The sequence below is a fragment of the Dermochelys coriacea genome, chromosome 4 (genome assembly GCF_009764565.3).
Source record: "Dermochelys coriacea isolate rDerCor1 chromosome 4, rDerCor1.pri.v4, whole genome shotgun sequence".
Classification (NCBI taxonomy): Eukaryota; Metazoa; Chordata; order Testudines; family Dermochelyidae; genus Dermochelys; species Dermochelys coriacea.
This window is the reverse complement of record NC_050071.1, coordinates 32,040,720-32,066,692: the sequence shown is the minus strand read 5'-3', so window position 1 is coordinate 32,066,692 and position 25,973 is coordinate 32,040,720. Positions and strand designations below refer to the sequence as shown.

The 25,973-nt window shown below is 38.2% G+C and overlaps 1 protein-coding gene across 9 annotated transcripts in view; it reads left to right on the top strand.

Moving 5' to 3' along the window:
* TBCK (TBC1 domain containing kinase) overlaps positions 1-25,973 on the top strand; it is a 244,548-nt gene that overhangs the window by 41,444 nt on the left and 177,131 nt on the right. For 5 of the 9 annotated variants that reach the window (XM_043513301.1, XM_038399499.2, XM_043513304.1 and 2 more), the window contains exons 4-11: positions 12,645-12,759; positions 14,544-14,617; positions 17,186-17,327; positions 18,365-18,425; positions 20,298-20,359; positions 21,211-21,272; positions 22,698-22,846; positions 24,048-24,186. In XM_043513301.1, the coding sequence (XP_043369236.1) occupies positions 12,645-12,759; positions 14,544-14,617; positions 17,186-17,327; positions 18,365-18,425; positions 20,298-20,359; positions 21,211-21,272; positions 22,698-22,846; positions 24,048-24,186 (804 nt within the window). Of the gene's footprint in view, positions 1-219; positions 321-6,792; positions 6,900-12,644; positions 12,760-14,543; positions 14,618-17,185; positions 17,328-18,364; positions 18,426-20,297; positions 20,360-21,210; positions 21,273-22,697; positions 22,847-24,047; positions 24,187-25,973 lie in introns of those variants that run through there. The other 4 variants (XM_043513302.1, XM_043513306.1, XM_038399501.2 and 1 more) reach the window with 3 other exon arrangements.

The following is a 25,973-nucleotide window of genomic DNA, read 5'->3' as shown; positions in this document are numbered from 1 at the left end:
CCAACTCAGTAAGGCAACTCCCATCTTTTCATATGCTGTGTATTTATGCCTGCCTATTGTATTTTCCACTCCATGTGTCTGATGAAGTGGGTTGTAGCCCACGAAAGCTTATGCCCAAATAAATTTGGTATCCTCTAAGGTGCCACAAGACTCCTTGTTGTTGTTTTTGCTGATGCAGACTAACATGGCTCTGAAACCTGTCCTCCTTCTGGGTCTCATGTTTCAGGTGATGAAATGGCTTCCTTTGGCTTGGAGAAACACATGTTTAAAAACAATCTCTGTGTCTGTCAAGCAGAGAAAGCTGCAGCTTTCCCATCTATGTAAGTGGATCAGAGAGAGTTCCAGCTCCCTTCTCCCAAATGAGGTTTTGGTGAAGAGTCCATTCAAAGGAAAGGCCGAGCTGGCAAAAACCCATTGTTCAAGCCTGTGAGAGCCAATTAATGTTAATGCTAATGGCCCTTGATTGTTTTTTCACCACTTTCCAGACATAGCTTACTCATTATGTTGCAAGTTCCTGATACAAAATGGATGATCTAATTCTCAGTGACTATTGTGCTTACAAATAGCATTAATAAAACCATATGTAGTTCATAACTGGACACAGAGATATTCTCCAAACTGTCACAGCAGTCATGACATTGTAACTAGTGAAAGACAGTCATCGTAACCAATTACAAATAACATGATTTGGTTTGTGTCAACACGTCATGTTTTCTGCTGTTCCAATCTTGTATTTGCAGCCACGAGTACTAGACCACCTTAGCGTGTGTCTATCAGTGCATTCTGATTAGCTATCCCATAGTGCACTAGCCACTGCCAAAGAATATAGGTGCTTGTTGTTGTGGGTGGTTGGTTTTTTTGTTTGTTTTTGTTTTTCCCCCAACCACCTCCTAACCCCACTAGGATTATGACACCAGCTTTGGCTGTTCTGCAGCACCCAATATTCATCTATCTTGACAATGGTGTGAATGCTTTGTCTAGGAAAAGGAAGTGCTGCTGGGAATCTTAAACTGGCCTGTGTCTTCTGGTTATTACAGGCCAAAAATCTCTGTGGGCCCAGCTTGCATGTTGGGGCATCACAGAAGTGTGGGAGCAGACAGCTAGGATAGGACTGAAAAAAAAAAAGGTATATTTTTCAGTTAATGCTCTGAATATGCTTTTGCTAAGTGGTACAAAGTACAGGTTCCATATTCAGGCTGCCATTAACTTTCTTTTTCAGTGTGCTTGTGTGAACCTACAACCTGCTTATTATCATTCTAGTTTGCAAAAATATTTTCTTTATCTTCTTTTGGCTATTTATTTTCTCATGTCATTTTCTTTTCAACAACTTCATAGGTCTGTCTCTTGAATCCAACTATCTCAGAATTCCAGTTGTATGATTACTGGTCCTTGTGGTCTAAGAATTCATAATGCACATACTGAGGAATTTTTATTTCAGCCTCTGAGCCATCTGTGGTGCTGCCGCCAGCTGTCAAATGTATTTTGCAAATTCCCTTTTCCCACTCCCGGGCAAAGAAATTGTTTTCTTTGTTCAAAAACAGTGGTATTTGAAATAACTTCCTGGAGGCTAGAACAATGGAATGTCACACAATAAAATGGGCAGTGCTGGTAATATCATCAAATACTGTTGTGAAACTGAATAGTAAAAAAAAATTGTAATAATAATAGCTGACATTTATACAGTGTCTTTCTGTAGAAAATAGCTTCAGATAATAGCTAAAGTAATAGGGCATCCTCTGCACAGTCAATTGCCAAAGAGATGGAGGACTCAGAATAATAAGTGACCTGTTATAAAGGGTGATTGCTGTTAGTTCACACAGGAGTTACTTTCTGCTCTAGCTTAGGGAGAAGCAGATGTTGACATGCTGGTCTTAAGGAGAACTTTTGATTTTCTTTTGAAGATGCCTGAAAATGCAGAAAAATTAAAAGGGCCCTTGATAACATCTTTCTAAAATGGACAGCAACCAGATGCAAAATGTTGTTTGTCCTGAAATGTAGAGGGTCAGATGTCTAACCCAAGATCCTAACCACATGTACAATCTGTAATGTCCTCTTCTCCTCTTCCAAGGGGGCAGACTTCTTGCTAAGATTGATAAGGCCTATAGGAAAAGGTAAGCACTATGTCTCTGTGGCTTCTCATTCTACTTCATACTTGGATTTCAGTATTTTTTTTTTATCCTGACACAGCAGAGTTTAGAACTGTGCGTTGGTTCATTCCAAAGAAAAATGCCTAGACATTAATCAAGCAGTATCTCTCCCTCAACACAAAATGTGACAAAAGAATAATCTTGAATGTGGTCTGAACACTTAAATGTTATCTGGGAAGGACAAACGCTCTGAGAAATGGATTATCCCATCATTTCCTTTGAAGTAGCACAAAAAGGCAAACCACTTCCAAAGCAGCCGTTGCTTTGGTGGTTTAGTTGAGCATACTTCCAGGAAAGGTTCTCTTATCTCTAGTCTGTTAAAAACTCATTAGACCAGAGGTCAGGCTGACTCCTGGGTAGAAATGGAAATGGCCTCTGTAAATCTGTAATTCCATCCGTTTGTTTTCTAATCGCAAGTGTGGACCCATTAATCATTAGGTGCAGTTTTTGGCTGATAAATTCTGAATGCTGTAATATAGTATTCATCATTTTTTATTTGTCTTAAAAACTCTTCTTTTCTCCACTCTAATTCAGCTCATTTATATTACTTTTGAGATCTTGCTAGTATGGATTTTTGGAGCTACTTGCTCAAGAATGGGAATTTTTTTCCTCCTTCTAAAATGGATTTCTGAGAGAGCAGCTCCAGTAATCCCTGTACTCATTCTGCTGGTGTTCTGTACCGTTGATGTTACCCAGATCAGTTTTTTTATTTTTGTTTATAACTAATTTTTAAAAAGCGTATCCTGTGCCTTAAGTATCTTTTGACATAATTAAAAGTGCAGTGACATAAAAGATAAAGCACCTTTTAGATACTTCCTCTCATCCCCTACCCAGAGATAAAAATCAAACCTATACTACTCTGCCTTCACCTAGACATATCATCCCTTTGTTATTGCTCCTCCCTTCTCAAAAAGCCTTAATAAAGAGATAACATTTGAAGCACGTCCTGAAGCTCAACAGATTTAGAGTATTTCAGACTGGGGCTGGAGGGAGGGAACTGTTTTAAAAAAAAAAATTAAAAACTCGTGTTGGAAATTATTGAGAATCTGTATTCTTGGCTCATCTGTGCAGCACCCCTTTGCAGAGAAACTCATTTCTTCTGACTTCCAACTGCCTATCAAGCACTTGTGAGGAGAGAAGAATCCAAGAATAAGGCTTACTGGGGCAACTCTCGGGAACCCCTGGAGAAAAATTCCCTTTTCATCCCAACTTCCAAAAATGTTTCACAAAGAATATTCATACAACACTACTAAAATGCAGTTGTCTCTGGGATGGGTGAGCACAGTCTCACTGAAGGTTTGTGTATACAAACAGCAACAAGCTGGGATGTAAATCTACTCTGCACTAGCCTTCTGCATGCTATCTGGACCATGGTGTTGTGCACTAAAATGTCCATAGTGTGTCTTGATCTATCTCGCTTCAGAACAGGGTAGATCAGATACTTTATGGAACTTTTAGTGAACCTCAAGAGGGTCCATATGGACACTTTGTGTGAGGCAGGCTTGTTCAGGGTAGATTTACAACCCAGCTTGCTATGACCTAAGTGTCTGTGTAGACAAGACCTGGTGCACAACATGTATAGCAAACACCTATTTGTGGCAAAACCCAAACAAAGCTATGGACTGTTTAAGACTACACCAAGCATAGATACCTCTTGAGGTCCTGCCTGAAAGATGTTCACACAGTAAACTGCGTGGTGCTTCACTTATCTCCCTCCATAAGGATGAAACTCTGATCTTTGAGTCTTTGGTCCTATCAGTATCTAGACCTGTAATTCTAGGGAATTTGAGTTTTTTTGGACCTGATATTAATACCACTCAGACATCCCATCTTTCAAGAAATGTTTGGACTAGTGCGAAAAACAACACTGAAGACAGTGTTGATGGAAGATTGCAGATTTAGAATTCTAATAAAGAATGATAAATGTAACATCTAACTTTGTGCATCAACAAGGATACAATATATAAATTTAAATGTATGCATTGGCGTGACCGCAGTGAAGGACTATTGGAGGATCTGACCATAGATTAATTCTTTGGAGGTTGGAGGAGAAAGAGGTTTCTTGGATTAATCCAACACCTATTTTTAAAAAATTGAAAAACATTAAAAATAGTAGAAAATTAGTATGTGGGTTCTTTTTTTATAAGTTTTCCCTACTTTTCTTTCTCCTGCAAACAGTTATAAGTGGAAATTCTATATGTAATTTTTGAATATATATATATTTAATTAACAATTTAATTAATTATTTATTAATTATTATTAATAATAATATTTAATAATAATAATTAAGTTTTGAATTTTATTATATATATATATATATATATATATATATATATATATATATATATATATATATAAAATAAAATTCAAAACTTAATTTTAATTAAAAAAAAATCCTACTCCACTGTAACAAGAAAAACAGTGGTGTTCATTAGTGAGTCTGATATTGGTGCACTTCTTGGGTGGTTGGCATGAAGCTGATCCACTACATCTGAGGCATCCCCCAAAAGCCTACCGTGGTTTATTGCTACATTGAACCAATTGCTTCAAGGATATTCTTGAAGTGATTGAAGTAAACCTCAGGGATGAAGAAGAATCATTTATAGCAGTACAAAGTGTGTTGCTTGGGTGGTGTTCTTAATGTAATGGTATATGTTTATTTAGACCAGGGTCGGGAAACTTTTTCGCCTGAGGGCCGCATCGGGTTTCGAAAATTGTATGGAGGGCCGGTTAGGGGAGGGGGACGTGGCCCGGCCCCTCCACCCTATCCATGCCCCTCCACCCCCGCTTCTCTCCCCCCTGTTCTCCGCCTTCTGAACTCCCCTGCCCTCTATCCAGCCCTCCCTGCCCCTATACCGCAGGGCACAGAGCATTGGGTCAGGCTGGGCTCTGCAGCTGCGCTGCCCCAGGAGCTCACAGCCCCACCGCGCCGCCTGGAGCATTGTGCTGGTGGCGCAGTGAGCTGAGGAACAGCGGGAGAGGGGCCGGGGGTGAGCCTCCCAGGTCAGGGGCTCAGAGGCCAGGCAGGAGTGTCATGCGGGCCATTGTTTGCCCAGCTCTGATTTAGACTGAACATTAGGCAATGCTTGCTCATGCTATGATGTTATTGGTGAACAGTCTCCCAGAAAAAGTAGAATTCTGTCCCTTGAGGAACTTAAAAATAGATTGGCTTAAGCAGCAATGTATTTTCTGGAGGGAATACCCTGCATTGGCTGGATGATCTAATGGGTGTCATCTTTTTATAAATATATATGCAGAATGTCTTCATATTTAATCATGTGCCATAATGGTAGCTGCACAAAACATGGCACATCTTTTTCACACACCAATTTCATTATTAAACAAGCACAACTTTTAAGATCCATAATCCATTTTACTTCCCAGAAGCAAGGTTTCATGGTAGGCCGGAGTGTTCAGTAATATCATTCTTGTCTCTCTTGTAGTGCGATGCCCAAGTGAAAAAAAGTTTTAAGGCATTCCAAAGACACTTTAGTTGTAGTTTGTGTACTGACAATTTATCTTGTTGGTATTAATATCTGTAATGGCCTTCTAAGCAAGAACAATACTTTAGATTAATTCTGAAATATTATTTTACATGGTTATAGAAAGTGGTAAATTCAGAAGCATCTAAGTGACTTAAGATCACAAGTCCCATTAGAAGTCTCCTCCTTGCCCCCTTAGGAAAGGGAAACCATGGGTGACCTTCACCTGACACCCTAACACGTGGTCCTACATATCTTAATTTATACATCTTCGATCCCCCTCGCTAGTCCTTCATATATCCTCCCACATGTGTGTACAAACTTCAAGACAGCGGTTCTCAAATGATAGGGTGGGCCTCCCAGGGGAGGCACGAGAATGTGTTAAGGGAGGCAGGAGCGGTGTGGGGTTTTTTTTTTGTTTGTTTGTTTGTTTGTTTTAAAGAGCTCTGGCTGTCAGTCCCATGTGGCTGGGGCTTGTGCAGAAGGGTTGAGAACACCTGGGAGGCGGAGATAAAGGAGACAACCGGAACTCCACCGTTCCGGGGCCAACAGCCAGAGCCCAGTCATCTGGGCTTGGGCTGTCCTCCCCCGCTCCCCCTCAGTCCCTCACCAGGAGGTGGTTCAGGCTCTCCTTCCTGCACTACCACTCCCAGTCATAGATTTGCAGGTGGTGGGGCTCTGCCTGTCAACCCCAGGGTGGCAGCAGCAGCACAGAAGTAAGGGTGGCAATGGGGCATTAAGTCTGCTGTGAAAAGTGATATTGATGAATATCACTTTTCACATTGCCACCCTTACTTCTGTGCTGCTGCTGGCATGGTGCTGCTTTCAGAGCAGGGTGGCAATATATGTACTGGGGGGGGGGGGAGTAGGAGCATAAATTACTACAGACACAAAGAAGTCAAATAAGTTTGCGAACCACTGCCACCAGAGAGGCCTGTATAGATCTTCATAATATGGTGGTACTTATTTCTTACCTGCTTTGATGAGCAATGAAGCGATTGACATGATATTAAAGTATACTTGCTAAGTGAGCATCCATTAAAATGCATGGGGCAGTTTACACCATGGAGCTATTGTTTCAAACTCTCTGCAAATTTGGGCAGACCTCTCTTTATAAGTTACACTTGTTTCGTGTTTTGAAGCTTTCTCTATGTCTGTAATAGCTAAAGACTTTGGAACAGTGGTACTCTGGACAAGTACCGCTTCTCAGACCTCTACCCATCCTGAGGAACACTGATGTAGCCCAAGTCATCTTATTCACTTGGAGCAAGTAAGTAAATGCTTACTAAGGAATCAAACGTGACTAAAACCCATTACCATTGAAGAAGTAATGCAAAGTCAGTGGGATCTCCAGGTGGCAGTGTAAGTTGGGAGGATGTGCACCCAATGGTGGGACAGTTCCATTAGTACCTGGAGAGACTTGGAAGGACCCAAACCAATCTGAGGAGGCTAGACGCATCGCTAGCCTGAAGCAGTTCGCTTGGGGAGCACAAGGACTGCTGTTGTGCCCAGCCTTATGTCGGTGCATAAAGTACCTCTTCTGCCCATTTCTCACTCACTTGCAATCATTCAAGTTTGCAGATGATTGTCAGGCTAATAGCAGTTAAACGTAAATCATAGTGGTAATAATCACAAGCAATACTTTTTCCTAAAGAAGGGTATCTGATATGCACAGCATTAAAGTTTTGGTAATAGAGTATTTGTTTACTTATGGAAGATGTGCGTACTTGTTTCTCGGTGACCATTGCACTGAGATGCTATGGTGATAACTTTTGGCTACTGGGACGCAGTGGAATTTGAATTGATTATTTTTTTCACCATTTAAAGGTTGATCAATATGAAAAGCAAATGTGCTCGTATTTTTACATATACATTTTTAATCCATTTTGTCAGTCAATGAAACTGCAGAGATCAGGATGGCAGATCTTCTCTTTTATGTTTAAAAACAACGAGGAGCCCGGTGGCACTTTAAAGACTAACAGATTTATTTGGGCATAAGTTTTCGTGGGTTAAAAAAACCCACTTTCTTCAGATGCATGGAGTGTATGGATGTTTATCCATGCATCTGAAGAAGTGGGTTTTTTATCCACAAAAGCGTATGCCCAAATAAATCTGTTAGTCTTTAAAGTTCCACCGGGCTCCTTGTTGTTTTTGTGGATACAGACTAACATGGCTACCCCTCTGATACTTTTATGTTTAATCATTCTGGAACTGGTATTTAATGAAAAATCTGAAGACATTTTCAGGCATTCTTGGAGTAGTTTTGAGGCCACACTTTTACCCATTCTGTGTGGTCACTCAATTCAAGAATGATAGGTGTGCAGCTGAGGCCCTCTAGTGTAACAATTGAGCATATCTTTACTCAGGCAGATAGCCATTTAAGAAATCTATTTCAAATGCAGTCATTCTAAGGCCCTCGGTTCAAGGGACCACTTTGTCCTACAATGTGTCTGATGACCTGTTAAGAGAGACAAGGCAAGTGAGGTAATGTTTTTTTTTTATTGGACCAACTTCTGTTAGTGAGAGAGTCAAACTTTTGAGTTCTTCTTGACATCTGGGTGACTTACTCTGAATGTCACAGCTAAATACAAGATGGAACAGATTGTTTAACAGATGGTTAATACATTTTTCAAGGAATCATTCAAGGTGAAGTGGTTAGTTAACAGCCACCAGTCGGAGGAGGGAAAGGAAGGAATGGGGAGCTGCTGGCAGAGGGGCCGGGGGTTGTGTTAGTGGGTTTATATTCATTGTTGTAATAAGCCATAAATCCAGTGACTCTATTCAGTCCATAATTTTTAGTGTCTAGCAAAGTTATGAATTTAAGGTCCCAGGTGTTTATCTTTTAAATGTGTTGTGCAGGTTTTCTTTGAGGATGAGTACTGATAGGTTAGATATAGAGAGATGTCTTTGTGATCTCTCCATATATATATCCACAGATAATATGGTGTTTTTGTCTCTTTCCTGTGTGAATTAATTTGAGAGCATAGTGATTATCAGGTTTCACCTCTGTAGTTGCTGTTTGAGTATTTAGTCCACTGTTTGAGGTAAACCACATGTTTTTTATAGGCATGGGAAGGTGCCATTGATCTTGAAAGGTATGTTGTGTGGGGTGTCGATCATTGTAGCAATGGAGATATGTCTATAGGTTTTGCATCTGTTGTTCTGGCAGGGTCTGGTGCCTCTTTGAGTTGGTGTGTCCTGGTCTATGGGGATCTTGTTTCTGATGATGAACTTGGAGAGGTTGGGGGTTGTTTGAAGGCCAGAAGAGGGGGTTCAGGAAAGATTTCTTTCAGGATGGGGTCTCCATCGAGTATGGGTTGTCATTGTTTGATGATACCCTGTATGGATTCCAGTGTCAGGTGGTAGGTGACAACTAGGGGTAGGCGGTTGAAGGGGGGTTTATTCCTTGTATTGAAGCAGGTTCTCCCAGGTATTTGGGTGACCTGTTCCATGGTGCAATCTACTTTTCTGGGATCATCTTTGTTTGGTAAGGTGATTTTGAATGTGTTACAGTGCATATCCTGGACTTTCGCCTCGGAGCATATCCTGTGGTATCTGAGTGCCTGGCTGAAAAGATTTCTTGGGTAGTTGTTCATTGCTGAAGCAGATTGTGGTGTCCGGGAAGTTGAGGCTGGTATGGGAGTGTTCCAGAGAGAGTTTAATGGATGGGTGGTGGTTGTTGAAGTTGTGGTGAAAATCTATGAAGGAGTTTGTCATCTGTCCAAAGGATGAAAATATCTATGTAGCTCAGGTACATGGTCCGTTTGTCCGCTTTGTAAGATAGATTACCTTTCACACCATATCCCTTCCTCACTGTGAAATCTTCTACCTCACTGTGAAATCTTATACCTGCTACTTTATTCTCAGTGTTTTGCTTGACAAATCACTGGTCATCCAAAGACCCCTTTTCTGATGATATAAACATTTTTAAGTTCTGTTAGAACGAAAGATTTTTAATAGCTTTTCTTATGCATTTTATTGAGAGAGCTTAGGAACAACTAGCATACTGAAAATGTGAAGAAACTACTTTTTCCTACTATCAACTACGTAATGCTAAGTTTTAGTAATCATATTCCTTGTGTTTTTGTCCCAGGAATGACTAGGAGGGACCTGGTATCCTTACATTGATCAAGCTCATAGCCCTTGGTGTTCAGGTGGTAGCATTGCTTCCAGAACTGCATTCGTGTATTCGCTACCTTGCACCATTATTAAAAATAAAAATTAAATTGAGTGAATCTGGAAGACTTTTGCATGTGGGTCTTGCCCTCTAAATTTAAGGGCCTAACTCTGATGGTGTCTCTTTATAAACAAGTGTTTGTTGCACCATTATTAAAGGTTTCATAAATTTAAAATTCCTGTCACACCCAGTAAAGGTAAACATTTTTGCTGGAACTACTTGGGAGACTGAGAATATTCATACATAAAGGAATTTAAATAGCAAGTGCTTTTCTGTTTCCTTTGTTACTAATGAAGATTTCTCTAACAAACCAGTGTTTTCTTACTCTGTCTGCAATGAGATTTTAAATTTTTATTTATGACGTCCATCAGTTGCTGTGCAACTGCTATATGACTTCACTGGTTTAAAACTGTTATTAGCAACATCTAAGTGTGTATCTTAAACAAGAGGCTCATCTTGACAATCAGCCAACCTGGGACATGGTTGGATGGATGGATGGATGGATCAGGGACAGGCCCTGAAATGTGGATATTTGTTTGTTTTTCATCTAAAGTCTAGAACAGGGGTTCTCAAACTGGGGGTCGGGACCCCTCAGGGGGTCATGAGGTTTTACATGGGGGGTTGCAAACTGTCAGCCTCCACCCCAAACCCCGCTTTGCATCCAGCATTTATAATGGTGTTAAATATATAAGAAAGTGTTTTAATTTATATGGGGTCAGGGTCGCACTCAGAGGCTTGCTATGTGGAAGGGGACACCAGTACAAAAGTTTGAGAACTACTGGTCTAGAAAGTTTGAGTGGCCAAACAGTGTGAGAATTTATTCAGAATAAAAATAAATAAATTAAATTGTCGGAATCTGGAAGACTTTTGCATCTGGGTCTTGCCCTCTAAATTTAAGGACTTAATTCTGATGGTATCTCTTTTTATAAACAAGTATCTGTGCAGAAGGCTAGTGAAGAGCAATCTGTTTATCATTCTGATGTTTTTCATGGTTTTTGACCAGACAGTTGTGTGTGTGTGGGGGGGTGTGTGTGAGAGAGAGAGAGAGAGAGAGAGAGAGAGAGAGAGAGAGTCTTTTTTTACTGCAAGGAAGGCAATGAGTGTCTATTAAAGCTGTCACAGTAATTGGTAACTCCCTTGGGGTGCATGCACATGTTGGAGTGACTACTTTAAGTTTCACCATTATATCCATGGAGAAAAATTGCACAAAACAAGGATCAGTTTTAATGCAGTTATTTTTATTTTTTAAAGGTGAGGTGAATATGCTACATACTGTTTTATAGGCATGTAAACTATGCTGTATTCTGCAGATTCCTGACAATCTTCCTGACACTGTAGTGCATGGGTGCCGTAGAACATTTGTTCAAATTAAATCTGTCCAGGGAGGCTGGCAGCAGCACTAGTCTATTTTGTTGCAAGTGAGATTAGTGTGCTAGTTCATTTTCAGTTCCTTGTGGGATAATATGTGTATATTGCACAGAATTCAGTACAATTTGTCATTGATGTCAGCCTGTCCTTAAGGGGATATTGATGTCTAAGGCAAGATGGAGAATTTGTACTTTAAATACTGAGGATTTATAAATGGCACTTAATATATGAGGTACATACTATAGTATTATAACCTTATAACCTTTCTAGAAATGGAGTACTCTAGTTATCTGCATCTCAAGTAATTGCAGTGATCACTGTGTTGTTTTTTTTCCTGCCCTCTGTGCTACCAGCTTAGAAAATATGCTATCTCTCATTCCAGTTGGAGGAGTGTGCTAGTACTGTTACTGAAGGAGTAATGTTTTTTATTCCCCTCTTATCAGGCTAACCATTTTGATACACCTAGTGTACCACCTCCACTAAACCTGGGGGAATTCCTTCTCCCAGCCACCTGAATTTATTTCATTGGTACATTTTGGAGGTAAATTCTGAAGTAGAGTTGATAATACCATGTAGGAGGAACTGTCTCTGGCCAAGGGCAATTATATGAAGGGGTGATTAACAGTTCACGGGAGCGGGGGTGGGGAGTGCACAGCATTCAGAACAAATCCTTCAGTCTGAGTATTAAGAATATGAGAATCAAAAGATTAAGGAATTAATCTAGCATCAAGTAGAATATGGAAATGACCTGCAAGATGGAGTAATTAGTTGACTTTCTGGATGCTGCTATATACCCAACTTCTCCTGGCATTATCTCTTTGTTTTTCCTCTCCCTCTCCCCAATATAATTGCCCTAGCTCAGACACCGTTCCACTATTATACACATACTTTATCCCAGCAAGCTTGCTTTGCACTTCTTGCTTGTGTTCCCTACCCTAGCTGATCAACTATTTACCTTGCCCTCCTACCTCTACCCTCACTAATGCTTGTGATGTGCTCCAGAATGTTCTAGTACTAGTTTTTGGTTGACTGAAACCCCCCCTACAACTTTTGGTGAAGAATTAGTGCTGCTGCTAGATGTGAAAAATAAACCGGCTGAGGAAATCTGGTGACATCAACTAAACTGCAACTAGGAAGCAGCAAACAAACGTAACTGAACAATATGAAAAAATATATTCTGGTTTTGCTTATTTAAACTTTGCCTCAGGTTGGGAAAGAGCTTTGCAAACTCCTTATGAAGCCTAAACTTTGCAAGTCTGGAGGATGGTGTGGAAAAAAATTGCCCCCCTCAACCTGATGAAAATGATGCCTGCCCCCTTACAAAAAGTTCATCATCAGATGAGAAGGAATAGCTCGATTAGAATAGCAGTGTAACAAAAGGAAATCAAATCATCAGTGTCCATAACTTGCATACTTATTTGCAATTTTTTTAAAAAGGAAATGGGTACAGAATGTTGTTCTACTTTGCAGCTTTTCAAGGATTTTACGCATAGCATTTGAAGTATTGCAGGGCTTGCAATATATGAACAAACGAGGAATGGTCCACCGAGCACTCTCCCCTCACAATATTCTCCTGGATCGAGAGGTAAGGAGACTGGAATATCCTATTCAGCAATCAAAGTTAGTGTCACATTGTACGTTTTGGAGCCTGGCCAGTGAGAAATAGCTTTGGGATCCTTCTGGGTGAAATATTTTCTATAATTGAGACATTTTTACAGTCAAAACAACAAGTGTTCTCAAAATGTATAGAATTTCAGATGTGTTTACAGTTTAGTCCCTTTTTTCCACATCTCCCAGCCCAGGCTTTTTACCCTTTGTCTCTCTCTTTTTCTTTTCTTTTTTTTTTTTAAAAGGAAGTTGTACAATTGTGACTTCTTCTTTTTATTTTATTTTTTTTTTTTTGTATTGGCATTCCTAGACCACCTTGACTACTGCGGTAGGATAATTTAACCCTTAAGTGTAGTTGTGGGTAATGCTGCGTATATCTCCTCTCTCTCTCATGAACAGAATTTAGTATTTGCTTTTTAAATGGTGATATATTTATTGGTTTCATAATCTGAGTGGATCAGTACAATCCCAAATTCTGATCATTCTCTCTCATCTGTTACATATTTTCTAGTTTTCAGAAAGGAATCTAGATGCCATGCACAAAAAGCAAGAAAAACATAAGGATGTAGTCAGAATGGTCACATCAGTGCTCTGAAACTAAGGAGCCTAATTGTGCTTTTTTTTTTTTAACTCCTCTTTAAAGGAGCCAGATAGTAATGGGACTACCAGTATCTCTCATCTCAAATCCTACCTTTGCAATAAAGTGGGAAAGGAAACAAGCAGAAACACTTTTGTTGTTCTGTTTCCATGCTTTGGGTAAATGACGTATTTCAATGGGATGAAAACTGAGTTAATAGAAAATGAAATCCCTGAGGAACAAAAATACTCAGGATTTTAAGATGGTATTAAAGACTTAAAATAGATCACAGGAGTCGGGGAGCTGGGGAGAGCAGTTACATGGACTTTTAAAGGGTTGATCTCCCCCCCCCTTAAAGTGTTTAAAAACTTGATGTGTTGTTGTCTTCACCCAGACATCAAAGCCATTTGGGTGCAGCCTAACTTGTGACTGTGGTAAAATGAGAGTTTGTATGTCAGGCTTGGGCCTGCAGTTATTTCTTTATAACTAAATAACCCAGGAAAACATGGCTTTATATTGGGAGTGTTAATGTAAGCTTCTCTAAAGCAGCACAGATGTCACTGCTCTGACTTCAGAGAGGAAGGAACTGTGGTAATGTATAGGGGTAATATGTAGAAAATGTTCTTCTAACATCATTATGAATGGCAGATGAATGAAAAGGAATGAGTTAGTGCTGGAGAGGAGGTTGGTAATGAAAGTTAGGTATGGAATTAATGGAAAGGGAGGAAGGAGAGGGACTGAATAAATGAAGTGATAAATGGAATGAGGGAGAAGAGAAGAAAGAATGCACTCAGATTTTTAAACCTGAGTGGAAGTAGTTGGGGGAAAAAAGTGTTTTGGATCCAAGAAGAAAAAGATGAAGGAACATTGCTTATGACTGCACAGAAAGTAAGAAAACTTAGCTTAATATTCTTTTAGTGTGGTGTGCATTTTATTTCCCACACAAGTAAAGGCTCTCATTAATTTTCAATAAAGTTTTGTCTGCATATAGGAATCAGGACCTTAGAAGCTGGGTTTTGTATTTTTTAAAAACACTTGGGACACGTATAAAATGTCAGTCTCCAGCTCTTTCTGACATTCATCAGATTGCTAGCACAATTTAAAAGAATTTATATATTTTTAATTTTTTCTGTGGCTTATGTAATATGTAGAGTTCCATTGCTAATATATTTTTTGTTTTACAGGGACATATTAAATTGGCTAAGTTTGGACTATACCACATGACAGCTCATGGTGTTGATGTTGATTTTCCTATAGGGTAAGGATACATACATGCAATATAGACATCTTAGGCATTGTATATTTGATAGTAAATTGTTGGGCGCACGCATTGAAATGTATGAAAGCTTGCGAGGAAAGATTAAACATTAGTTAAAGGGAAATATTCCCTTAGAACTTTTTTTAATCTATAACTCTGTGTGCTTTGTACTTTTGGGTGAGTGAATAAATAAATAATTTTGAAGAAAATGTTTTTGAGTCACTTTAACCACCTCAGTCGTCGTTGGTTCCTGGAGTCTGAGGTACTAAACATGGCTGGGCCTGTCGCATTAACATGGTTGGGAACCAGGGGTCTGCAGCCTGGAGATAGAATCTAGGAGTGGTTTGACCACAGGGTTCTACCCAATGAGAGGTACCCCTGTCAGCTGAAGGGATACTCTTCGAAAGAACTAAAAGGAGTTAAGATGCAGTTCTCTCTGTAACTCTGACACCTAATAAGAGTCAAAGAGGAAATGGGTACATATATAGATAACAAGAATATCCAGATAATACAAATACAAAGTTTTGGCTTAACCTAACAACTAATTATTAGAGGTTAGATTTATTTTTGTGGAGACAGATTATACCACATATGCCTTCTGTGGGATTCTTTCCTCTGAAACATCTGTTGCTGGCCACTTTCAGACACAGTGGCCCTCTGGTCTGATCCACTGTGGCAGTAGTTGTATTCCTTTGTAGAAGTTGTTAATGTGATATCTACTTTCAGCCCCCAGATAGTGTAATTATGAGCCTGGTATGCAGGCCAGACGCAGGAAATGGGTAGAAAATGAATAACAAAACTTTTACAAAATCACAGTACACCAAGAAATGCAAATACATTAAAGAGAATGAAATTAAATAACATTTTAAACACCCATTCAAGTTATAGCTGAATGCAACGTGCTTAAATCTATTCATTTGGGGTGTCCAACCTGAGATGCCTGAATGGGATCACATTGGGGTGTCTAACTATAATAGAAATAATGCAGGTAACTATAATTAAGGAATTTTTTTCACCCACAGTTTCATCATTTTTTTTTCAAACACAGTTAAAAAAAAGTTAATTAACAATACAATTTTAAACTTTAGCTTTTGAGAGTAACTATGATGGCAAGGCAAATCTCACATAATTTCACCACCATTTAGCCAAATACTTTAACCATAAACTAGTTGGTCAGCTTAAATAAACTGCAGTTTCTAGTTCTAAAAGTGTCCTTAGATATTAAGATTTAGGTTACTTTTAACTTGCCTAAAATTTGTTTTGATCATCTGCAAATTTGTCTTGGTTCATTTTTATTTTTTTCCATGTTACTTTATCATTTCATTTTTCTGGATAATGTTTCATGTATTGATGTGCCCATGTGTGAGAAAAAGATATCTTGGTGTTGTCCACTATTAGTTCTCCTTCCCCAATAAGTAGTGGTCCTCTGCTTTTCTTTGTCTTTCTCTTGCTCCTAATATATGTATATAACTTGGTATGTGTAATTCATTTTGTGTCTTAGCTTTTCTTTGTCCCAACATACTGGCATTATTCTTTTGGACTCATCTTTAGCAATTTTGTCTATTGTCCTCTACCTTCAGATTTGCAACCAATTCCTCTTTGCGTGAGGAGGGCTGCCCCCCGGTTGCTTCTTCCATGTTCTGAAACAAGAAGTTGTCCCAACACATTCCAAGAACCTATTGTTTCAAAATCTTTTGTAGTTTCCTGTAAGTGAGAGAGTGGTTTCTTCAACTTCTGAATTATATTGGTCCTCAAAGTTTTATGGTCTCATTCTCTGTTGCCCCTTGCTTTTTCCCCTTTGTCCTTATTAGTAACTTCCTCTATATGTGTCTCTTTTTGTACATACAAGATGAAATTGTTTCACTTCAGAATCTCTCTAGTTCCTGTAGTCAGGCTTCTTTTGACGCCTTGTAATCTTTGGGACATTTTTTAACTAACAATGCACCTTTGGTTTCTGTAGCTACATACATCAGCAGCTATGACCTCTCTACCCCAAAAAGTTGCCTTCTCAGTTTTAAGTATTGTACTATCTATGGCTGATTCATACTGAACAAGCTTTAAATGGAAAAAAATTAGGATGAGTTGTTGAGGCCATTGTTGTTTTTTATTTGGTTTATTTTCCATCTGTTGCTAAATTAACTTGTAAGTTGTTTGGCTATGAACTAAATACTGGGAATGATATAACTGGTGACATTATAAAGAAATCAACAAGGAAGAACACATACTGAAAAAGCACTTGTAATATTAGGTTAAATACAAGCATATGGTAAAGTTTAATGAACATTTTCTGTGTTGTGTAGGACGCTTTTTTTTTTTAATGTTGCTACCATTCACTCCTCACAAAAAACACTGGTATAAAGAAAAAATGGATTTTTCATATAGTAGATATTACAGTAGCTCTGTCTGCACAGTTTGACCTACTATGCTTTCTGGGCATTCTAAGTTGCTGTGCACTTTTGGTGAGTTTGCTTTTATCTAATTTTTTTTCAGTACAGGAACTTACTTTGACTAGTGTAGTTGACAAATGTCTTAATGTACAAATTCTTACCTCTTGTTGCATTGTTATAGGTACCCATCATACCTGGCACCTGAAGTAATTGCACAGGGATTTGTCAAACCTAGTGATCACACTCAGTGTGAGAAGCTGCTGCCCTCTGGCCCTAAATCAGACGTGTGGTCTCTTGGTATTATATTATTTGAGCTTTGTGTGGTATGTTATTGAATAATTCTTGTGTGTTTTGATTATATGCCTCTCAGTGAAGAATTTTGTGTACATGTGTTTTCACTTTGTACCTATGTCAACTCAAGAAAAGCTGTTTTGCAAGTAATGGTTAAATTAACAATAACTATTCAGTGGATACTAACGATGTTTACTATTGGAGCATAACACTGGAAAAACTCATCCTGTTACCAAAGCATTGAGTTCCTGTATGGTGTCGTGGAATTAAACAGAAGATGTTGCGTGTTGGCTCTGTGACTTCAGATAAATTCCAGCAACTTAGTTTTCACTAGCTGTACGTGATAAATTGGACTTCTTTATCACAAAGATGATGATGGACTATTATTCAGAAAGTAAAAATGTTTGTCTTTAATCTTATTACATTAAACAGAATTTAAGTCATCTGAATTGCATGGTCAGGGCAGTGGAATCCAATGGTTAGAACAAGCCATTGGAAATCAGGAATCTTAGCTTCGGTTTCCTGCTTTGCTAACTTACTCTGTGACCTCAGACAAGTTATTTAACCTCTTTGAATTGCTTCCTCATCTGTAAAATGGGAATAACATTAGTTGAAAGCCACTATATAAGAGCAAACTATGACTATTTGTTATAGACATTAAAAACTAAATCTTAATTGTAGTTGTTTATAGTGATGTTAAAGATTGCACAATATTTTCGCGGTAATGTGTGTGGTTTTTAAAATCCTGTTCTTTTTGAGTTAAAGAAAAAAATCAGATACATTAAGAAAGCTCATTCACCTCCCTGAATTTACTTCCTGTTTTAAAAAACAGCAACCCCAAAAGGTAAACAAACACACAAAAATAAACCTTACGGTCATGATAGTGGAATGGTAGCTTTGCTATAGTTAAGGTTGAGAGTTGCTTATCATCTGACAGATTAACTTTTCTAAGAGCTCAAAAATCTGCATGCTGACTCTGATTTTCTTTACATATACCTAAAGTTGCACAGGGCAGGTACTTGTGACAAATTTACATTTAACTGTTGATATAATTTTCTATTCCATTTAGGGTAGAAAACTGTTCCAGAGCTTGGATATAGCTGAAAAACTAAAACTTCTGCTTACATTAGGTGAGTGACCTAAATGTAACTACAGGGTTCAATGTCGGTCTTCCTAACTTCCCAAATAAGTCTATAACTAGGGCGATAAGTAAGCTCAGGATGCACAGGCCTGAGATGCAATTTTGGAAAGATGATGGGCATCTAGCAGCTTCACTTGAGCTGGTATAGGGGAGCAGCAGCAACTGCGTGCCAGATATGCACAGCAAAGGAGCATTGTGCTTGTAGTGTGTTGAATGAGTGTTGAATGGAGAGGTAGAGGAGGAGTTGCTGAGAGGAGCCAGTTCTGATGGTTATTTATTATTTAGTATAAACAAGTGAAGAACACGGTCTCTGTACCAAAGATATAAGTATGCAAGACACTAAACAGATAAAGGATTGAATGGAAAGATGTTCAGGCAGTGACAAGCATGTCTTGCTAGTTCCAGATTCTTTTTGTTATAGTCTTCTTTTTTTTAATTTGTCAACAGTGCTGTAGATTTGGAGGTGTAGGTATGATTTGAATGAGATGAGGCTAGTAGAAAGACTAACAGTTTTTGAAATTCCATTCAAGCTTCTTTAAAAAGAAAGACCTACAGCAAAGTAATGCTGCGACAGACTGGCCTGGGAACTATCAAGTGTGAGGGAAAAGAGGCAGGTCCTCAAATTGAGACCTGAGGACACATGTTAAATTGGTCTAAAGCTGACTGCAGTACCTGTAAGGTTAACTACTGTTAACACAAATATCCTTTTTCTTCAGCAAATTTTCTTTCTAAATATCTCACTATTTTGAATAGTTATTAGATCACAAAATAAAACCCATGGAAGCTGTCACTGTTTCAGAATGCACCGTATTCCTCTTCACCATGGTCCACTCCGAGAGCCTAGTCAGGTCTTTAGTCTTTACCTGTCTTTGAGCTGGGTTTTAAGACAGCCCAGGTCCCTGTCTTATACTGTGATATCCCCAGCAAGCCAGTTTGCCTAAAGGCCAGCACCTGTGCTTTGCTTTCTCCCTGAGGATTATGAACAGTGTATTGTGAGCAGTGACAAGTTACCACACAGTTCTTTCTAAATAAGCACATTTATTCTTAAGGTGAAAGTATTATGAAGAAAGCATAATAAAAACAATACACAGACTTAAACACACACTAAATATATCAGGAGACACCTGGCAGTCTTATGGAGCTCAAGGAGGCCGAAGCCTGTCCAATCCTTCCTCAAGGATCCAGGCCCCCATTGGACAGCAGGTCCTGTTGGTATGTAGGATCAGAAAGAAGGTCCTGAGTCAGTTTAAACACAGCCTTTTTATGCCAAAAGCCTGTTGGTCTCCGGAAAACCCAATCTGAGCCAGTATATGCAAGCTTCCACAGGCCATAGTTTCTCTCTAGAGGTGTTTACAGACGAAGTGATTCACCTTAACCACCCTCTCACACACATACTGTCTATGGTTACCAGAAAAGTTGTGTTAAACCTCCCACAGTAGAGGGGATTCATGGGATATTTCATGGGATTCCTATTTTTAAAGGAAAAAAACCTAGAAATTGTAAAGCTCTCAGATGCTATTATGATGAGCCACCATAAAGCCAACGAGGAGTCCACTGGCACCTTAAAGACTAACAGATTGATTTGGGCATAAGCTTTTGTGGGTAAAAAACCCACTTCTTTAGATGCTTATGCCCAAATCAATCTGTTAGTCTTTAAGGTACCAACAGACTCCTTGTTGTTTTTGTGATACAGACTAACACAGCTATCCCGCTGATACTTGAGATAAAGCCAATCAGTCAAATAAATACTTTAAGAAATTGGGGAGGAGAGGGGGGAGGAGAGGAAACTTTCTTTGTGTCTTTTTAAACAGTAACACTTTCTCATTATAAGCTTTGTACTTCCTACTGTTCTATTGTATAGGCTGCATGGATGACATTGTAACCGTATTAGCTGAAGAACATGGTTGTCTGGACATTATTAAGGTTGGTGAACTAGTCTACTCATCAGTGTTTTCTTAACTGAAATTATTTGTTTTGTACATTTTATGGGATTCTTTTTTCTTCTTTGCTGAAGTAAATTCAGTCCAAAAGATTTGTAACTTATTTGATTGCTTTGATTTACATAGTATTTTTTATTATAAATTATATATTATATATTAAATTATATTATATATTAAATAATTATATATTAAACTACTTTAATAGTTTAGACTTTAGATGCTGAAATGCATAGCGCCATCACTATTCAGAAGACCTCCATCCTTTCCCAAAATTACCGACAATCCAAATAAAATGTAGACAGTACTTTTCAGACTCTCATGATACATTAGTAGAAGACCCAGTCTTCAAGATGCAGATTTTTAAAATCTGGTTTTGGTGTTGTAATGACTGGTGAGCTAATCTGCGATGCTGTAATAATTCTATTGGTATATAATTACACAGCTGAGTCCAGATTTTCAAAAGCAACTACTGACTGTGGGTGGCTCAATTTTGGGGTGTCTGGACTAAGAAACTATAAAGGGGTGGAATGATTTTTTTTTCAGGGGCGAGAATACCCCATGTTTTAAGGTTTCTGAAATTGGACACCCAAAATCATTGGTCAGTTTTGAAAATCTTAGCTTTAAAATATTAATTCTGACTTCTAGAACATTTTGTCCAAACTAAAAACTATACTCATGACAGAGTAGCTAAAACCTTAAGTAAATATGTAGTTCCATTGACTTCAGTAAAACTACTTACGTACTTAAAGTTTCATGTATGCTTATGTGGCTTGGTGGATCAGTGTAGTAGTAATCAATTGCTGACTATTATTTTTTTCTCCTTTTATGTTCTAGGAGCTTCCTCAAAATGCCATAGCTCTACTGAAGAAATTCCTTACATTTCAACCTTCCAAAAGGTAAATAGTCAATCCAGATTTATAGGAAATTTGAATACTTCTGCTGGGCCTAAAGCAATTAACTAGATGAAGCTGAACTGCATTCAGTATTATATTGATATGAGTTACATAAAAGTGCATCCAGGTATGCTCATCCATATAGTAATGCATCAATTTATTACTTGTGTACTACTTTCCATCATCATTTAACATTTCTTTTATATATGTTGGAATAATATATTGTGAGTAAAAAGTGAAAGTATACTGTTAGATTAAACCAGAATTAGAGCACCTGTTGCTGTAATTTTTCCAAACAAGCTTGTGTTTTCCCAGCCCATGACTAAACAGAACAGTACCAAAAATGACGATCCAATAGAGCTGTTACCATATATGATTGTTTGTTTCTTTTTAAACTCTTTTTAAAAGAAAAAATATTTGGAACAATTGCATTGCAGGATGAAGCACTACGGGAAATTAATCAGAACTGAGACTAATCAACTTTGTTTGGGGAAAAGGGGAAATATGCACATGTATGATGCTTGATGTCTAAAAATGAGTTATTTGAATCAGGACTCCAGATTATTTTTATTTTAATAAAAAGTAAAAGACCAGCTTTATTTTTTTAAAAAAACAAGATTGAATGTTGGTGTTTGGAAGTAAACTATTTAGTCACTTTTAAGTTGACAGGTTTTCCCTCTTTGGAAATTTGAGGTGTTTATTGTAGCTGTACCATAACCAACATGATTTGATGTTACTTCAAAACACATCCTTGCATGCCGTTGCTTGAAGTGTTGTAGCATTCTTGGTCTCAGTATATTAGAAAGAAGAGGTGGGTGAGGTAATATCTTTTACTGGCCCAACTTCTGTTGGAGAAAGAGACGCACACTTTCGGGCTTACACAGAGCTCTTCTTCAGGTGACCTGAAAAAGAGCTCTGTGTAAACTTGAAAGTTTGTGTGTTTCACCAACAGAAATTGGTCCAATAAATGATACTATCTCATCCACATTGTTTCTAATGTGCACTGGCATGAGTGACCTCTCTTTTAAAAAACATTTTAAGTACAGCATAGAGCTACTCACTAACCAAAGTTGAAAAAAGTCTCATTTATGACCAAAATAACAGTGGATTGTCTCATTGCGTTGCCTTTGTTAATTTAGTAAAGACAGAAGAGCCTAACTTGGGTTGAGAATAAGAATGCTTGATCATAGATAGGCTGTAAGATGCAGAATATACAGAATTATTGTAAATAAAATTGCTCACAGTGAACTGATTACCATATGAAGCTTTACATTTTGATTTGATTAACAAGAACATTTCTTTGGTGATATGAGAGTCCACGATCTTACCATTTTTGATTTTTTTATATTAGCTAGATTTTTTTAAAAGGGCTTTACTTTTTTTTTTCTTACTGTTCTTTTTTTCACTTTTTAAAATGCTTTACTCAAGGCCAACTCCAGACCAGTTACTGTGTGACAATCTGTTCAGTGAAGTGGCCTCTGTACACCCTCCCTTCCACAAACCTGTCAATCTGTTCTCCTCCTCTCTGAGATGTGCTAATTTAACTCTTCCAGAGGACATCACTCAGCTGTGTAAAGGTAAAAGTGGGTAGAAGGGATGGGGTGTGGCAGAGAGAAAAGGGAAAAAAATAAAATGTTGCCTGTAGAGGACAGAACATGAAAGAATTGATTTTTTTTTCTGCTTACAGATTGCTAAAGTATTAATACTACATTCTTGTAGCAAGATCTTATTGTTTCCTAATGGTTAGTGAGTAGTATTAAGGGCTTATGTGTCTGTGGGGACACTAGAGGACAGAGAGAGGGTATCTCTGATCTGTGTTTTGTTCACTTTATGCATCATCCTCTGTAATATTCACCTATTCATTGTCCTTGATATGCAGTGTGAGGTTTTTTTTACTTTTTCAGCATGGTTCAGAGGTGCTGCTGATTTATTTTTTTTTCATATTACTATGTGGTCATTTGCAGATGGGGCTCCTTGGACATATCATGTGAAGGTTTGCTGTAGCTCCATTTATTAAAATTTACATAGGCAGCCGGTGTTGGAAGCAGTGGAAATTATAGGCTGTTGGCAGTTGTTATAAAGCACAGTCTGTATGGGAGAGGCTACATTTATAAAAGTCATGCTAAAACTTTATACTTACCTGACAGTATGCTCAAAAGAGATGGGATTTTCTTTTACCCTTGTTTGAAATCCCCACATGAGTGACTGGGCTGCCATTACCCTTTCCGATAAGCTCAGAAGTTTCTTATTATTTTGGATATTCGTTTTTATTAAAATTGTGAGGCTAAAGTTACAATTGTTAAAATTGAAGTTGAAGCCAATACCAGCATGTGTGTGCTGCATGTAATATTTTGGTAAATTGAGGCTTTTAAATGTGAATCACTGGTTCAATGGTTGCTGTTTACTGTTAGCTCTTTGTATTGTAGACGAGAAATACATTTTGTATTATGGGTAAAATAAGCAAAAAACACACTTTCACTCAGTGTACTTATCTGACTTGTTCAGTTTTCTGGCACCAAATCAAACTGCAGACATTCTTTCACTTTTTTTTCCAAATGCAAGACAACCCTATAGTGTGTCCAGCTGCCTTTGTCTTCCCATGAGCCTTGTTTTAGGATATTGCAATGGGAAGATCACTTTTCTTCTAACTCTGCAGTAGGCCATATGACCCTTCAAATCTAATAATCTCTTTCTAACTAAAATGTGTTTAGAATGATTGTGAAAAACATGAACTGCTTAAAAAGCTGTAACTCATTTTAATTTGGCTTTTGTTAATAGATGAAGACTGTGACTACCTAGCAGAAAGATCGATTGAAGAGGTGTATTATCTCTGGTGTTTGGCTGGAGGAGACTTGGAGAAAGAACTTGTCAACAAGGAAATCATTCGATCAAAACCACCCATCTGCACGCTCCCCAAGTAAGGAAAGGAAAACACTTTTGGGGATGGAAACGTGAGGAAAGGGGTGGACAGAGAAGTGTAATGTTTTTCCAAAAAAAAAAAGTGTTTTCAGAAGTTTTAACTTCTTAGTTTCAGAGAGTAATTTGAAAACAACATCTTGAGCAATAGTAAAAGCCTCAACACTTCCCCATATAAGCTACTATCATTCACTGTTATCCCACTTGATTTTACACCCCCCACCCACGCTTAATATTGCCTCTGAAAAATTTGCAGTAGTGTCTGGAAGGTTCAAAATACAAATTAACAACAGGCTATAAGATTCCATTTCTTATACACATGTTCCATTTCCAGTATACCTTAGCACTAAATTATGCTACATTACTCAGTACAAAAAGCTGCATATTTAGTTACTATACAATATAGTAAATTAAAATAAAAACTTGCTAGTTCTGTTTACATTTACATAGACCTACAATCCCATACAGTCAACACATTTCACCAGAGATCAATCATTCTTTTCTTTTCATAAAAATAATATTCTACTGTGCAGGATTTATGGAATTGTGACATAACTTAATGTACCCTGGAACTGTATCCTTTTTGAAATCTTTATAGTGTGTTTAGGCTCTGGTTCTACAATGTAATATAAGTGGGTGGATCCCTGTGCCCAAGCAGATCAGATTGCAGGATCAGGTATTTAAGTAATATGTAAAATCAGCTGTGTATTTCCAACAGCATATTTATTTTTACAGAGCAAAAGAAGATGACAAAGTTAGGGTTTGGTTGGTGGCAGGAGATGAGTGAAATTTTAGTGAGTGCAAAGTAATAAGTACAAAATAACACACACTAGAAAAAATAACCCCAACTATATGTACAAAGTATTTCTTCACACAGTGCACAGTCAACGTGTGGTACGTGTTGCAAGAGAATGTTGTGAAGGCCAAAAGTATAACTGGGTTAAAAAAAGAATTAGATAAGTTCCTGGAGGATAGGTCCACCAATGGCTATTAGCCAAGATGGTCAGGGACCCAACCCCATGCTCTGGGTGTCCCTAAACCTTCAACTGCCAAAAATTAAGACTGGATGACAGGGGATGGATCACTTGAGATCACCCTGTTCTGTTCATTCCCTCTGAAGCATCTTGTACTGGCCACTCTCAGAAGACAGGATACTGGGCTAGATGGATCATTGATCTGACCCAATATGGCTGTTCTTATGAGTGATTATATGACAGCAGATAACTGACTCAGCTCTTTATCTGTTAATTTCCAGAATTTCAGGGTGGGGAGAGGGGTGGAGAGTGTGTTTTAAGCAGTAGAATTTTTGTGATGAAAATCTTTTTGTGGGTTAGTTGGCCTCCATTAAAACACACGTCCATCGTTTCGTTTTTAGTCACGTTTTTTACATTTAAATGACTTTCTGTATTTGGATTGTAATCTCTCTTTATTTTTTTTTATATAAAATACACACACACACATTTCTGCATCTGAGTTTTAGTCCCATTAATATCTATACTGAAGATGAAATATTTCTTCATTCAGTGGGCAGATCCTAATTTCATCTCATTAGTGAGAAGCAAATAGAGAATCTGGTATTATAGATTCATAGTTTCCAACGCCAGAAGGGACTGTCGTGATCTAGTCTGACCTCCATCCTGTATAACACAGGGGAAAAAAACTACGTGGCCAAGTGCTCCGAGGATTTGAACCCATGACTTCTGGTGTAGAAGGTGGAAGCCTTACACCTGTGCCCATAGCCTGCCTAGACCCATGTGAACTTAGTTTCTTGAAAATCAGCTCAGTACA